Source organism: Littorina saxatilis, linkage group LG17 (genome assembly GCF_037325665.1).
Source record: "Littorina saxatilis isolate snail1 linkage group LG17, US_GU_Lsax_2.0, whole genome shotgun sequence".
Lineage (NCBI taxonomy): Eukaryota > Metazoa > Mollusca > Gastropoda > Littorinimorpha > Littorinidae > Littorina > Littorina saxatilis.
The window spans coordinates 21,074,187-21,091,393 of record NC_090261.1 but is presented as its reverse complement, the minus strand read 5'-3'; the positions used below and the strand labels follow the sequence as shown (position 1 = coordinate 21,091,393).

The window sequence follows — 17,207 nt, the reverse complement described above, 5'->3', positions numbered from 1 at the left end:
CCTGTAACAGCAGAATAACTGGTATTGATATCAAAACTTAGGAAATATTAATTGCTTCAGAAATAAAAATATTTTGTTTGAATGATCTTCACCAGGAGAGATGTTTACAAGGCTGTAAGCGTGACTGATCTGAATTGCATGTGCATTCAAAATCATGTTTTTGTACAAAGGAGAATTTCATAAGAGATCAAAACTTCAGTTAATCATGGACATACTACAGAGCAGTAAGCAAAACCTGGAAATATTTCTAAGACAGCCAAGAGATATGGCTGGTTCTAGGATCACTTCTTTTGAAACATGTAGAAATGTAGTTCTTGGCAAATATACCTCTGTTCTTGTTAACATGATGTGCTAACATGTGCTTCGACTCAAAATGATCAGCCTCATTTAATACTGGGGATAGTGAATGAACGCTTGCAGTGACACCATTATGTGTCTGCATCAGGTTATTACGGCATTAGTGACAACTTACACCATGTTTGTGTCTGTATTACCTATTGGTGCCAATTATGCTAGCGTCTGTGACATGACATTGTCTGTCGATATCCTATTTGACCATGTGTTGTGTGTGAACCAGTTCCACGGTGACCACCACGCTGAAGAACCTAGGGGCCCTGTACAGGCGACAGGGGAAATATGAGGCTGCTGAGACGCTGGAGGAGTGTGCCATGCGCACAAAGAAAATGGTGAGTCCTTTCAACCTTCACCCTTCTTTGACACCCAGCAAGTGTGCTTACCTTTACAGAAGCCAGCACAGTCCTCAAATACTGAGACCCCAGTTAAAGACGCTTTTTTTTATAGTGTGTATGTAATGCGTCGGTCACGTGTGAGTATGCGCGCGGTTCGTGTACAAATAAGTTTCGTTAATGTAGCTTTGCTTTTAAAATTAAAGTGAATAGCAGTGCTGTAGTTAGAATGCTTTATTGGCATTTATTTTGCTTTAAACATTTTTTTCTTAGTTTTGTTCAAATTCACTTATGGACTATGACATTGTTGATGGTGAACCGGAAGATCAACGCTTTCAAACTTGCGTTGCATCACCAAGGCTTGACCTGCAATTCACTTTCAGAATGTTTGGTTAAAAAATTCCAAAGGGGGGGGGAGGGTGGGGGTGGTGGTGGTAACAGAATTTCCATCATGGTGAATGACTTTGAAAGCGCAAACAAACATGAGGCTCTGAAAGTCTTTTGCCTTTAGTAACGTTTTTTGTTTACCTTAGCACCTGTATGTTTAGATTTTGCGCAAATAAATGTGTACACACACAACCCACACAACCCACACACACAACACACACACACAGATCGTCAGATGACTTTCTTTGTGTGAGTTGATATTGCACCCTCAGTTTTATTAGCTGCCGAGTATCTTCTTTTTTTTAAGGTACTAGAATTTTGCATGTAACCTCAACATTCACTGTAGAACATTCCATGTAATTTTACACACAGACTTCACAGGTGGCATCTGGGTGACTTTACTATTATTTTCATTTTTGACACTAACGGAACTTGGAAGAAACAGTGTTGGGGGTGGAAAATGAGCTCAGATCTGAACTGAGATAGCCTCTAATCTTCATGAGTTAGTGTGTGATCGTGTTTTGATTTTCTAAGGCCTTTTCTTCCGGTGACAGTGGAAATCTCTCATGTTGACATCTCTTGTCTCTGTGTAGCTGATTGTTTGCTTTTAACTAGCTTTGGAGACTGTCGTACTATACTCCAGATGCAGATGTGTCTTTGTGCTGTTTTCTGTCAATATCTTTGTTGCTTACATGAGCATGTGAGCTAAATAGTAGTACTGAAATCAAGGGGGATTGTTTGCTTCTAACTAGCTTTGGAGACCGTCGTACTATACTCCAGATTCAGACGTATCTCTGTGCTGTTTTCTGTCAATATTTATGTTGCTTACATGCGCATGTGAGCTACATATATACGTGTAGTAGTACTGAAATCAAGGGGGATGAGTTAAATGTGTGAGAAAATATCAAATCAGTTGTGGGGGATTTGGTCTGGGGAGTTTTTTGTGCAGTAGCGTTAATCTGGTGTGGAATTTGAAGTGAGTGTATGTTAGTAGATAAAGCTTTGCTTCATGGTGTGGGGTTGTTGTGCCGAAAATGTGATCATGATGTTTTGTCCAATTCAGATTCAAAATATAACGAACATTTTAGTATCTTTTGTGTGATTATTATTTCTTTAGTCTACAGTACATTCTTGTAAACAAGAACAGTATTAGTTTTTTTCCCACCCTAATTTTGCAAGTCACGTTAGTTTGGGGAGGGGGTATACGCAAGGTGGTAATACAATACTGAACGGGGTATTTAAGGCAGAAAGTGTGCATTATCTTTTGACATTTTCATTCGCAACTGAAGTGTCTGATAAATTCTACCTTCAGTGTAATCATTTTTGTGTTCAGTTGGAATTAATCAAGTTTGAATTTGAAAAATGTCTGTTGATTTACATGAAATCTTTGATAAGCTACAGCGGAACTGTCAGACTGGTACAGTGGTACCTGTCTGCAGCGGAGAGCTCTCAGTTTGGAAATGAGCAGGAAGCACTGTGTCTTCTTCCTAGTGGGCTTAACTTTTGCTAGTTTGTTCTTTTCACTCTGTTCCTTTTTCTCTCTCCAGTTTTTTTGAATCAGTTATTTCTGTCAATTGAACAAACATTTTGTTTGCATCTTCACTTGTTTTTCGTTGAGCTCATCAGTGTTGTGAGCAATTTGTTATTCATGGTGGTGGAAAAACATGTAGTTGCTAGACCAATGTATTCAGGTACAGAACATAAATGCACGTACTCTCTCTCTCTCTCTCCCAGTCTCTCACTTTTTCTTTTTCTGGTTTTTTTTTTTTCTCATTTAATCTTTCATATCATCAAGATTATATCCACTGTCACCATTGCTAATATGTATAATGTATGCTGCACATCCTCACGTTGGGATAAAATATTTAGTTACTCTAGCGGCTGTATGAGGGTGTTGCACAATAGTCTGCATTATATATCTTTTGAAAGCAACAGAGTTCTGTCACTGTAAATATGTTACAGATGGGTCACGCCCATTACAAAATTGTGCATACATAGTGCATTTTTCAGGTGCCATATGCATTTTAGCCATATTGCTGTGCAAAATAGGTCTTGTGTGTGTCAACTAACAAAAATCCCTCAAAGTCAGAGTGACCCCTGAAATGTTTTTATAGTTCTATTGTAATTATTAAAATGCTAGGCCTGCATAGGGAATGGCTTTGACAATGGTGTTGAAATGCAGACTATTGTGGGTGGTCTCTGAAGTAAAAAGAAGGTTGAGAATGCCATCAGTACTAGGTGTCTTGTTTGCCTTGTGCTTAATTTGTCTTTTATTTTGTATTTTGGTTTCATCCAGCATGTCCACATGTTTGTTTTCACCACCACCTTAAAGGTTTCTGCTGAAAAATTCCTTGTTTCACAAGCCCATGTTCCCTCTGAAGCATGAACAAAATACATCCCAAAGTGAGAACGGCCTTTGTTTTGAGGAAGAGGATAGAACTCTTTGTCACCCTGTGCCAAGTTTGTTTAGCTGACAGTGGCTGATCTGAAAATGCTGACACATTTTACAGTGGCTGATCTGAAAATGCTGACACATTTTACAGTGGCTGATCTGAAAATGCTGTCAAAAATACTTCTTATTGCAGTAGTATCTTCCACAAATGTGACATTTTACAACCATTAGAGGTTTGGACTGAAGCTGCAGAAGTAAAGATTATTTTTTGGGACAACGGTTCAAAGAAGAAATATGAATGAGAGATGACAGGACCTGACTAAATTTTCACAAATACAAAATGATGAGGCAAATAGCATTTAGAACAGCAAGCAAAAACAAAAACAAAAACAAACAAAAAACAAAGAAACACACAACCAAAAACAAACAAGGTTTTTGTTAATTGAGAGCAGGTAGCTAGCATGTCAGTGTCAGAAGAAAAAATCCCAGCTATTGTGTTAGTGTCAGCAGAACCAATTAGCTTGAGCAGGTGTAGGTAAGTAAGCTGTGAGACAGACAATAAGCTGGAAGAAAGAAAGCAAGTGTCAAGTTGTATGCAAGTTGGAATTGACGGGAGTGTCCCTGGTGTTATGGGTCCTTCAGGGTACGGCGGACATGGTTCGGCACACCAAACTGTCGGAGGTGGTAGTGGCCGACTATACTAAGGACTCCGTATCCAACAGGGACGGAGCGGCGCGCCGACGATCAAATTCCCGAGACCGGGCGCGCCGCGACTCTGTGGATAGCGTGTCGTATGAAAAAAATGAGACAGGGGATGAAGTGAGTATGGGAGCCGCGTGGCAAGGGGACGGGGTGAGTATGCGAGTACCTGCTTGCTGATGCTGCTCGCCTGCTTTTTGGCGACACTGCACAGCGCCCCGTCGAGCACCTTTAACCCTAGTCCGAGAAAGCTTTCCAATGACCCGTCCTGAAACCGTTTGAAAACCTCTGCACCACCTCAGCGGATAGTTAGGTTGTGTTCTGCCACATCAACTGACAGTTGGAACTATTTCAGATTAGTGTTCAGACTTTGTCATCTGAGGTTTAAGTAGGTCATAGTGTCAGTACCCTGTATGCTTTGTGTGCAAAAATTGAAGGCATCGATCGTAAGTTTCACTTATTCCCGTTTGATTATCAGATTTCTCTGATGGCTTGTTTTACTTTTTCCACATTCGACCAATCACACCCTCTGCATCCCAATTTGCACAGTCGAGTTCCTGTTGAAATGAGCTTGATTTCCTGTTAAAGCACAGTTTTCCCTAATTTTATATTTGATACAATTGTTTTGTTTGAAGAATAAAGGAGTGACATCGTTTCTGACAGGTTCAGCAATACAACCTGAGACTTAACATACATATATGCCTGAACATTTTTGAAATCCAAGGCTTTGTTGACAAGAAAAGTGTTTGTTTTTAATGAATAATCTTCAACACAGAATGATACCCCTGATAACACGTTTGTAAGGCAGGGTAAAACTCCTTCTCCTGCCACAACAAGTGAACCGTGCATCCTTATATATCTGCTCTTGTTTTACATAAGAACGGTTCTTTCAGTGCAGCCTTTATAGCACTGCTCTGCAGTTGGTGGTTAGACTGTCATCATATGAAATGGTGACAGAGGGCATTGGAAAGTTTTTTTGGAGCAGTGTTCAAATGCATCTCTCTCAGTGATTGTGGCAAGTGAAAATCGTTTCTCATTCTTTGTGCCGTTCACCCTTTGCCTGTGACCCTGCACTGAAAACTACTTCTAATGACACAGTGATCACTATCTGAAACAATTAAGAGAAGAAATTATTATTCTAGGCCTATAACTTATTTGTACTTGATGGAAAGCGTGGCAGTTGTTTTTCAATATTTTTACAAATTAATTTTCATTTTGGCAAACGTGTTTCTGTATTGCTATCAAAGTTGAACATGTCAAAGAAGTTGCTCTAGGTTTATGAAGATTCTAGTGGAAGATAAGATTCATAAGGAAGCATTTGTCTCCTATAAGGAAAATACCTTGTTAGGGGAAGTATACAGAAACAAGGTAACTCCAGGAACAGGTTGAAATTTCAATACCTATTAACAAACAGCTTCACTGAAAAGTATATCATAAGTACATACCTGTCGGATGTGTTTTGTCGGTGTTAAGCCTCAGTATGCTGTTGTGCTGTGTTACATGTTAACTGCCTGTCTGCAGTGCTAGAGTAAATGCACATGATTTTCTTACACATGACGTTAGGCATCTGTTCACAGCACACTTACCCTCAAAGCACTTAATTAATTTTTTGAAGTTTCTGTGCACAAGTTTGTGCCTCCAGCATTGAACATAATCATCATTAGCAGCAGATAGGATTGAGGTGTTTTTGCAGGTGAACTTTTTAAACATTTGTAAAAGGCATTTGAAATGACCACAACTGTAGCATCAGATCTGTTTAATTTAAATGTAAGAGTCAATTTTAAAAGCAATGAAACAAAATAGAAAAGTTTGCAATCGTGCTGAAAGCTGTATTTTGCCCAGTTGTCTTTTGTGCAAGTGAGCTTCTTTGTGCTTTTCTAAGCTATAAAGTTGATTTATATGTGCTTTATTTGTGTTTGTCACTTCTTAATACTACGTCAGTATCTGATTTGTTTAGTGAATGCCACAATATCACTGAGAGAGTTGCTGATATAAAGTGAGGTTAAAGGAACAGAACTAACAGGAAAAAAATATTCATCAGAGAGATGGTACAAATGGTACTCCATACTCGTCATGTCCCTATCATTTTATGTAACTTTTGCATGTATAGACTTCTGTGTCAATCGGTAGATCCTTAGTTGGTTTTCAATTTGTTTTTGTCAGTAATGTGAAAACAAAAGATGAAATGCTTAAAGTTCTTGACAGTTTAATTAATGTTAATGCCTTATTTTGAAGAGATTCTGATTCAGTATGCTTCATAAAGTATACTGATTTTTCAATTGTAAAAAGTGGAGTGCTTATTTGATGATTAGATTCAACATTTTAAGATATTATATGAGTTAATTGTGTCATAAAGACATGTGATTTTACCCTTAGAGGCAAAAGAAATCTCACTCGTGAGTATAAATCTGAATTTCAGAGTTTTCGAATCAGTAAAACAAAAACAATTTTGAATACATTTTTGTATGAGGAATGTCAGCGCACAAACAGTCCAAGCTGTACTGATACTTTTAATTAAGTTCAAAGTGTGTTTGCAACCTTGTATTAATGCTGAAGTACAACATCCAACATATGAAAATGAAAAAGCAAACTCGGTCAAAATATTAGTAAAAACTGTAACAACACAGGTGACTAAATGAGTTCATTGCTGAGAAAAAAAGGTAAAAATAATAACAGCCACTGGACTTAATCATTGTTTTGATCAGAATTGTTCAGTGAGATTTATTTTGTCCTCAGCATGACGATTATGTTTATTATTTTCTTTGATTTAAGTTCATGGTTGTTTTGGAGGTTTTGAATTTCACAATATTACTTTGGTTTAGATTCATCATCCATTCGTTATTTTTATTTCTTTTACGTTCTTTACACTTCAATTATTTTAGCATGTCGTCCTTAATGTAAGTTGCCATTTTTATTTGTGAAAACAAATTTGTAATGAAGCTGCAGTTTTTTTTAAGGGTTAACTGACAACATTCAAAATGCAATTAGAGTGCAGAGAAGAGGGATCGGGGAAGATGTGATTCTGTTGTGACAGACACATTAAAAAATCTGCTTCGCAGCTTCATTGCAAGTTTTGTCTTTCTCAGTTCAGCTAGATAAGTTCATTCTAGCCTATACTCCACTAGTCATTAACCTTCAACACAAAGACTGTATGCGCTTGTATAGCTGAGTTACCTGATGATGAGAGCTTCTTTTATTTTTGTGTAATCACTCCTTTTTTTCTGGCATTGTACATATTTCTGATGGCCTGTGTATTGGTTTGACTGATGTAGAGTGGCAAAATGAAACGCAGTGGCTCTTTTTCCAAACTGAGAGCTTCCATAAAGCGTAGCAGTGCTAAACTGGTCCAGAAACTCAAAGGGAAGGGGCCCGGAGACGAAAACTCGGGGAGGTAAGGCACTTCTAGTATTATCTTCTTCTGTGTTACTAGACAACAAAGTTAGTTGGGACTTCCCAGTCATTTTCTTCTCCTGTTATGTTTTGTCAAGATACTCAAGTTTGCGGAGGGTTAGGAATCTCTTTAGGGGACATTGTTATAAGTTTGTGTTAGGAGTTTGAGGGGATGTGTGTTCAATTTTTGGTTATGTTGTTTTAAAGTTTGTGGGGTAGGACATGTGGTATTTATTGCTATTTAGAGTTAAGGTGGGAGAAGGGCGAGGGAGGAGGTAGTTTTAATTGTTATTTGTTCTCTTTGATGATAACATGTGACTGCAAGAACAGTTTGTTTGTAGTCTATTCTGTCATGTTTGTTTGGTCTATCCTCTTCTTTTACTTATGTCTCTGATCGTCACCTCGTTGAAAGCTCATAAGGATGTTGGGCGCACTCAGCATGAGATGCAGCTTTTTTCAAGAGACCGATTCATTTCTGTGACTCATGGTACTGTTTGCTTCAGGGTTAATTACATGTACCATCGCTGACTGAGCTCTCCCATTAGCGTATAATTACTCTTAGAGAATCACCTCACTTACTTCTGAGAGTTATTCTGTTCTCTTTGCCTATAGAATCATGTATTACATTATTCAGCTATGTGCTGTGCTGTGCAGGTTTTAGCAGTGATTCAAATTGGCTATGTGGAAGTTCGTGATATCCACTCTCTCTCTCTCCATTTCTTACTGAGCAAAAAGAGTTAAAATTCATGTCCTCCCCTACTAGTTGGTTTCTGTTTGAGCAGTCTGTGTACTGATCCACTGTTCAGAATACTTGAACCTGTTAGTTCTCAAACTCAAAGTGATTATGGTCAAAGACACTTGAAATGTGAACTAAATCAGAAAAGCATGTGTGCATGTGTGTTGATTTTTGTATGATGAATAAAATGCATGCAGCAGTTTAGGCAAGCAAGACATTATTTGTCTGAGGTTTCTCATATGCTTTGGATTTGGGTAATTTTGTTGGCAAAATTTTCCACCCAAGGAATGCACTGATCTGATTGCAGCAATTTTTCACAGGGCTCAGTAATAATTGATTTTGTAATTTTATCTACTGATATCCTCATTTGAACTAGTAATGCTAAAACCCACACCACGACAGTTTTGGATATGAACTTAGGATACTTTCTTTCTTTCTTTATTTGGTGTTTAACGTCGTTTTCAACCGTTCAAGGTTATATCGCGACGGACTTAGGATACGATTTTGCGATTTTCTGTTTGTAAGTTTTTTTGGAAGTCTTTCCCAGAGTTTTCAGTAGTTGGATTCTCTTCAATTCCTAGTATGCGTTAAAAGCCTGGATGGTTTACCGAGTTGTTTACATGGAAATGAAGGTGTCTAAGTGTCTCTGTTTCAAAGGAATAGCTCTCAGTTCTGTAGTTACACAAAAAATGTATACACTCTTTGCTTTTTGACGTCAAGATTTCTAACAGGCCAGTCTGTTTCACCTGTTGGACAGTGGGTTGGTTGGCAACAACACACTGCTATATTATGCTTGAAGATGCATGTGCATGACGTAAAGAAGAGTTTTCACGATTTTGATTGAGGTATTTGAACACCAGTGTCTTTGACACCATGCTCACTTTGAGATTCTTATATGATCACAATGGCTTTGGTAAACTTCAGCATAGCTGAAGTCATACTCCCTGCCTTGCACTTCCCATCAGTGACAAGGAGATGCGTTCAGTGAATCATGAAGATAGTGTTCAGACTTCAGCTAATCTGTCTTCTACCCTCTTAATACAGTCTAACCGATATGGTTTCAACAATGTGAGTGTATCCACCAAGAAACGATGTTGTTACTTTTTAGTTGTTTGTTCCAACAATGTTGAGTCAAGTCATGATTATTTTTGTCTTTTGATATTGTATGATAAACAGCATGGTGTTGTAGTTGCTTCAGTTTGGCTGACCTAACACTGTTTCTGTTGGTAGCTTTAACTGGTATGTCAGGGGCTATTACAGCAATGAGAGGTTGGTCCAACAGTTGTTTCCCCTTCTCCAGTTTACCTCCCTTCAGTGCCTTTTGCCCCTGTTCCAATCCCTTTCCGACTTCCCCTCCACGCCCAGACTTTCACAGTCAAACAGTTTTGAGCACAGTGTTTTTCTGCATAATACCAGCCAAAATGTGTGTTCTGTGCCGTTTTGTCTGTGCCTTTGTCTATGCGTGCCTCTGTTCGTTCTCTCCCGCTGGACAAAAAGGATTTAAGGTAGAAAAGAGAAGAAAAATCTTATAAACATGGCCTGCTCCTGAAGTTGAAGTATCCACAACGGCCTATTTGACTGCATATTCTTGCTAACTCATTTTCCTGTTTTCAAGCTAAGCTAGTCCCTTTGGAAGTCACTTGCAGTAAGAAGAAAAGCTGAAGTATTATGAAGGGTTTCTCATTGCACTAGTTGCTTTCTAATCCTCATACATAAGGTGCAGCTCTAAAGTAAAGAATTCATACGCTTTCCACAATCTTTCCTCCCTTGCTTCTGATTTCCTCCTGTTGCGAGTGCGTGTTTCTGTGTGTGTACATGAGTGACCACAGTGTATGTGTGTGTGCGTGAGTGAGTGACCATAGCATATGTGTTACCGTCTCTTCTCCTGCTTGTTTTCAAGCAAAGACTGGATTCCTCTGGAAAGGTCAGTGCTACCCGTTGCCGCTATGTTGCCTCTCACTCACACAGTGTTCAGCTCACTCGTGTGCGTGTGTGATGCTGCTAGCGTTGCCTTACTATGTGTCAGCCTTTGTCTTCTACCCCCCTTACCCCTGCCCCCCCCCCCCCCCCCCCCCCCGCAACTCTTATCTTGTCACAGGAAAATGTGATCTCCCATTTGTTTGTAGCCTATAGGCATGGTCACAATGCCTGTGCAGTATCAAGCTCATAATGTCCAAATGACAATAAATTGATTACGTGTATCTTGTAATCAGAATACGACACTCCAGTCAGAATGAATGCAATGGAGATGATGTGCATTTTGAAGTGCCGTGTGTTTCTGCATTCTCACAATCTCTGTCATTATTATTATTAAACACACTTGCATACAATAAATTACTATATTTTGATTGTCACTTGTACAGGTATTGAAAGTACGTGTGTAATCACTTAAAAGTAATTGTCTTGATTGCAGCATACTCAAACATTCAACACAAATTACAAACCACAACATTCGCGGAACTGTGTTAGGTTGAAAGGGAAATGGGTGGTACATAAAGTGGTTGAACTGGAGGCAATGGGGAGTGGAATGGGGTTGGGGAATTATTATAAAAAGAAGAGTCAAATGTCCAGACTCCGTGTGAAACTGGAGAGGGGAGAACAATCTGAGGACTATCGTGTAGAAACTTTGGATTGTCAAATCAGACACAGGGATTTTGCCTGCTATGCTGCATGTTTTATGTAAATACATGTAGTTCTTTTGCATACAGCATGTTGACTGATGCAATTTCTGTACAAATCTGCTTTATGCATAAGATATATATAAACAGGATTGACGGAAACCATGTAGCTTTCAGACAGCATGCAGTATTTTCTAAAGTTGGAGGACAATCCGTATTTCCTTAAAATGTTTGAAGTTCATATGTAAAAAGTATTACATTTTGTTATGTTTTCAAATTTATATGTGCAAATGTAAAATCCTAATAGGGAAAAACTTGGTAGGTTGTTCTGGATGGAGAAGAAAAAGATTAATTTGAAAGGTAGTCTGGTTGGATTTTAAAGAGAATGGGAAAGAGAAGTGGTTCAAGAATGTATGGCTTAACATGTTCCCATTGATCCAGAAAAGAAACACATTTACCAGACAGTGTTAATATTTTTTAATTTTTCTTCTGAAGTATGTTTTAGTGTTCTAGGTTTTAAAAGAGCAATAGCTGTTGCCAGTGTATTCAGTCATAGCTTGATTAGCGTAGCCAAGAAGCTGCTCAGACCATTTCAATACATGTATTTACAGGAACATAAAAAGGACTTAGAATCTACTGTCATTGTGACTTTGCAGTGTTGTATTTTGTGCTTCTGCACTTTAACTTTACATGCTGGTTTTGTGGATCGGCGCTTTTTCTTCTTTGTAAATTTTTTCCTAATATGACCCTATGATCTTTTTCCCTTGTCTTTTTCCTTTGATAAATAATTTGGTCAGTTAAATTACTGGTAATTTTAAAGATTTTTTCTTCAGTATATCCTTCATGTTAATTTTTCCTTTATTAATTTTAATGTTATTGTTATTGAACATTTTCGAAGTCGGTCAGACCAAAAGTACACCGATTGGTTAATTTTCAGCCACTAATCTATACAGCAAATATAGAGAGAGAACAAATGAAAAGATTATGCAAGCAGCTGGGTCTTTCAATAAAGCACCACAATAGGACTGGAATGTTAGTATACATAATAGTATTACTAATCTACAGGCTTGCCTATTTTCTCTTTTCTTTCTCTGTGCAAGGATAGGAGCATAGTTGCGTGCACACAGAATAAGATGTGTTTAGTAGAAAATCACTTTTGTTGTATGTGCTCCAGTATTTTTAGAGTATGTTAGTATTGTTGTTACCATCAGGAAATAACAGATTATGAAGCTTTTTCTTCCAGTGTTCTGTTAGTGGAATAGATACACTTTTGTTTTGTGTGTGCCACTCACAGATTAAGGCTGGAGTATCTTCATTTTTGACTCACATGCGAAGCAAAAGTGAGTCTATGTACTCACCCGAGTCGTCCGTCCGTCCGTCCGGACGTCCGTCCGGAAAACTTTAACGTTGGATATTTCTTGGACACTATTCAGTCTATCAGTACCAAATTTGGCAAGATGGTGTATGATGACAAGGCCCCAAAAAACATACATAGCATCTTGACCTTGCTTCAAGGTCAAGGTCGCAGGGGCCATAAATGTTGTCTAAAAAACAGCTATTTTTCACATTTTTCCCATTTTCTCTGAAGTTTTTGAGATTCAATACCTCACCTATATATGATATATAGGGCAAAGTAAGCCCCATCTTTTGATACCAGTTTGGTTTACCTTGCTTCAAGGTCAAGGTCACAGGAGCTCTTCAAAGTTGGATTGTATACATATTTTGAAGTGACCTTGACCCTGAACTATGGAAGATAACTGTTTCAAACTTAAAAATTATGTGGGGCACATGTTATGCTTTCATCATGAGACACATTTGGTCACATATGATCAAGGTCAAGGTCACTTTGACCCTTATGAAATGTGACCAAAATAAGGTAGTGAACCACTAAAAGTGACCATATCTCATGGTAGAAAGAGCCAATAAGCACCATTGTACTTCCTATGTCTTGAATTAACAGCTTTGTGTTGCATGACCTTGGATGACCTTGACCTTGGGTCAAGGTCACATGTATTTTGGTAGGAAAAATGTGTAAAGCAGTTTTTAGTGTATGATGTCATGTAAAGGTCAAGGTCAAGCATGTGAGTCGTATGGGCTTTGCCCTTCTTGTTTTTGTTAACGGAGTTTATTGGGGGGGGGGGGGGGGGGGTCCATGGGCACAGCCTCACACATTTACACTCCATCACACATACAAACACACTGTTGATTTTATTTTTAGAATAAGCTGTATTTTAATCCCCAGTTACCATTTTGAATTTAGTTTGTCCTTTTATTAGTCTTAATTCGAAAAACATTGAATCTGTTGTTGCTTGTGTTCGATGCTATTGTTGTGCTGGTTTTCATTGTTGTCAATGTAGGTTGGGAATGGTTGAGTTATTAAAAGGGAAAGTGGACAGGTTTGTGAGGACAGACTGTTTTGACAGTTTTGAGAAACTGGGGTAGGGGGTATGAGTAATGGAAGGTTGATAATGTTAAAGTAGTTTGTCTGTTCAGTGTTGTCTTTGTTTGTTTGTGCTGATTCTTTACATTTTTATAAGACAGTTAATATTTTCTCTGAGGGTCATTGATTTTTGGTTTTTCCTTTTTTACTACTGAATTTTCTTATTATTTGATTGTTATTGTCTGTTACTGTCTTTTATGGCAAAATAAAAGTGATGAACCCCAGGTGCCACAGTTGAAGTCAAGTAGTGTTCAGTTACAGTGGAAACTTCCCACCCCCAACCCCTTTTGAGACTTCCAAACACTCAAAATCTGGGGGGGGGGGGGGGGGTATTAAAAGGGGTTTTCCACTGTACCAGTATACACTATAGTATTACAGTAATAAAAGCTTACATTTGAGAATCATTACATTTGAGACATGTTTTATGCACTGATACTATGGATTTAATGAGTGAAATATAAAGAACAAATGTGTATTGGCAGTGGTATAATTATGGTTATGTGCTTTTTCAGAATTCATTTTTGATAAAAATTGTTCCATTTCTTCTTGATGTAATTCATGATGTTTAGATATTTTAAATTGTTTGGTCTTGTTTGATCATACTGTTAAAAAAAAAATACTAACTGATAATTATAAATTGTGGCCACAACTCAAAAGCTTCCTGCTACAACTTTGCTGTGAACAATCGATGTCACAAGTAAGGAACGCAGGTGTGAAAGATGATGTTTTTTTCCTTCTTTTCTTTCGTTGCATTCAGATGATCAGATTGGGTGTTTTTTTAAATTTCGTAAAAAAAGAAGAAAATGTACTGGTATGTTTTGTTCGCAGATGGTTGTTGTAATAAAATCATCTTTGTCTTTTGCAGTATGAAAAGAGCAAGCTCCTTGTCGGTTCTCAACATAATCAGTAGTAAAGATGACAAATTGCATGTAAGTACAGAATCCATTTATGATCTATCTTGATCAACTCTAAAAAATTTTTTTAAATGGTTGGAAAATAATGAAGGTGTGAGATGATGTTTTCAGGATCTGATGGTTGAATAAGAAAAGAAGCTTTCTTGTAGGTTGATTGTTATAATGAAATTCAGTACTTGTAGATTTGGTTGTGTGTGTGCATGTTACACAGTTCATACAAGGTAAAGGTATTTATTTTTATCCCGTGTGCTTTAGCGGCCACTTTCTGGTGTAGTTCTGTTTGACCAGTTTTCTTTTTTATCTGTTGGTTCTCTTCCTTTGTGGACATATTTGTTCTTCTTTGTGTTTCAGGAAAGTCGGCGTTCAGTAGGAGACTTGAGGATACGAGGGCGAACAGCCAGCTCGGAGCATTTAGCGGGGCCGGGGCAACTGATTTGACCTTGACCCCCGTCGGCTAGTTGAATTTTTTTTTTTTTACATTTGCGTGTGCTTGAAGATCATGCTTCCATCGTGTTCATCCAATCACTGTGCTGCAAGACTCCCTTCAGTTTGCGTCAAGGACAGCAGTGGCTTCTTTGGTTTGACTTTTTCTGACCACAACAAGCGTGTCCTGTTTTTCTTTCTATTTTGTAATAAAAACCACCTGTACATTGAACTGTTTTATTTTTGGTCTAGTTCTTTATGGATGTTGTTGCTGTCACTGCAATTTAGTACCACTGGCGAGCCGGGCCCAACTTCATTCGCTGAACTTTAAGTTTTCGCTGACATTGTCTGATGTAAATTAATGGAAAAAATTGTCCATACCTCACCACAGTTTGTCATTGTTATCAGCCTCTCGACCAGTGTAACCCACGGGTATCGGGTCGTATTTAATTTATTAGCATCTCTGCTGTTTCATGGTCATATCGTCACTTTAATGTTTCGTTCGTTGCCTTATAATTGCACGATGCACTGTAGAGTAAGAAAAGGAACGTGTCGCATTGCTAGCACGCGGAATGTAGCCTTGTGGAAAGTGATTGAGATCATTTTGTGAAAAGTGTCTCTGAGCCTTGCTAGTGTGTCATGCCACACTTGTTTTTCAGCTACAACCCTTTCATTGTTGTTGTCAATGTTAAACAACTTTTGCGGCCAGGCTGTTAGCATGTGAAGAAGACTTGATTTTTGTTCGTAACGTTGGTTGAAGTTGATAAAAAAATATCATCTTCCAGATTTGAATAAAATTGTTTTTAAAGCTTATTTGCTCCTAAATTGCATATGAAGAGGTTTGTACATGCATGCGTTCTATTAGATATAAATTTCAAAGGAGGACAAAGTAGGTGTTTGTGGGCGAAAGGATTTTAACTGTTGATTTAAGTGATGGAAATGAAGTGTAAAATCAGAAAACTTATCATCAGAGGTGTTTTTATTCTTTCTCTTTTGAGTTTTGTGTCCAAAAAGTCTTTTTGAATGTAATGACCAGCAAAATATTCTATTGAATTAAATATATGCTGGATGATATTGAGAAACATGCAGAGACATGCTATGCTGTATAAAAGCAGCACTTGAGAATAATCCATGGGTTGGTTTTTCTTTTGATTACATTCACAACATTCTTTGCACTTTCGTAAATTTGATTTGGTTGTTGGGATTTTTTTAATTTTTTATTCTTCTTCCTTTCTTCTGATTAATATTGATGCTAAAATTATGAAATTAACATTAGGGACAAAATATTGTTAATGGGCATTGGGAAAATATTTGTTCTAGCGGTTAGAGACTGAATTATACATACATGTAATACGATTCTATGTAATGTTGGGCATTCGGAGAGAAAAAGATGAGACATTAGAGCTGGTTCATGTGTTTGTGCAAGTTGCGGGACATGTCGGCAATGTTTGGCTTTGGCAATGCATAGCTGTCAGTGTAAATATTTATTTACCTTACTTAGATAGTATTGACAGTATTTGTTCAGCTTCTCATGGTGGGACGGATTAGTCAGCTCAGGTACCAATTCCTAAACCCATTTCCATTACTTATGATCAAGGTTATTGTTTTGGTTGACCGTTGACTCGATTGTACATAGTCTTAGAGTAGATAGGCTGAATGGTTCAGAGGCTAGTCCAGAACTTGGAGCTACAGTTCTTTTCCGGTTAGTGAAAGAAATAGGCTTCTGTTTGGCTGGCCTGGTTTATTGGTAATGTAAGTCTCTTGCTTCTCCCTTCTGATTTCTATGAGCTTTTGTATTGTGATGATCTCTGTTATGTTCAGTTGCAAACATGACACGTTATAATAATACTGACCTGGAACACTAGGGTCAATGGATGTGTGTCTGGAAGCATGTTTCATGAGTGTGGCTGCTCTCATGAATGAAATGACAAATGTTTTAACGGGAAAATGCCCCTCACCCTGGTCGTTGGAAGTGTAGTGTGTTCAGCCGAGGGAACGTACAGTTTCACGAACTTTCGTCTTGGTGTCCCAAGAGCATGCATTTTGGGGAAGGAATGCAAGATTTCTTCCTCAGAGTCTAGTCTGAACCATTGCCAAAATGGTTCCTATCTTTTCGTATTCAAAAAGTGATGAACTGGTAACCAAACACTCTTTACTGCTTCATTATTCATTAACCGACGACAGTGTTCACAGTCAATGGAGGCATCGTGAGTTGTTGAATTGTGCAAATGTTTGTTAGGAAGCCTCAAATGAGCATAGAATGATGAGGACGTCGCAGTAGTTAGTGGTGGTGGTAGAATTGCAATAATTATCACTCATCTGTGCACATGTAAGAACAGGATGTCTGCTGTGAGAAAGAGACAAACGAAAAAGCATGCGTGCAGTTACTGAGTGAAAGGCAATTCGTGCTGCTTAGTACATGGTGATCCTACATTTGGTGAAAAATACCATGTTGTTTAAGATGCTTGCTGGTGGTTCTGTTAAAATATTCTTCTGTTTTCTGTGCTTGTATATGTGAAATC

At 38.1% G+C, this 17,207-nt stretch overlaps 1 protein-coding gene across 14 annotated transcripts in view; it reads left to right on the top strand.

Annotated features, from left to right (window-relative positions):
- Nucleotides 1-16,487, top strand: part of LOC138952613 (kinesin light chain-like) — a 44,649-nt gene extending 28,162 nt beyond the window's left edge. For 7 of the 14 annotated variants that reach the window (XM_070324307.1, XM_070324308.1, XM_070324306.1 and 4 more), the window contains 6 exons: nt 578-686; nt 4,108-4,284; nt 7,437-7,555; nt 9,521-9,559; nt 14,214-14,277; nt 14,614-16,487. In XM_070324307.1, coding sequence (XP_070180408.1) covers nt 578-686; nt 4,108-4,284; nt 7,437-7,555; nt 9,521-9,559; nt 14,214-14,277; nt 14,614-14,700 — 595 coding nt within the window. In that variant the 3' untranslated portion in view covers nt 14,701-16,487. Of the gene's footprint in view, nt 1-577; nt 687-4,107; nt 4,285-7,046; nt 7,062-7,436; nt 7,556-9,334; nt 9,359-9,520; nt 9,560-10,190; nt 10,215-14,213; nt 14,278-14,613 lie in introns of all 14 variants that reach the window. The other 7 variants (XM_070324318.1, XM_070324317.1, XM_070324315.1 and 4 more) reach the window with 6 other exon arrangements.
- Nucleotides 16,488-17,207: the final 720 nt, after the last annotated feature.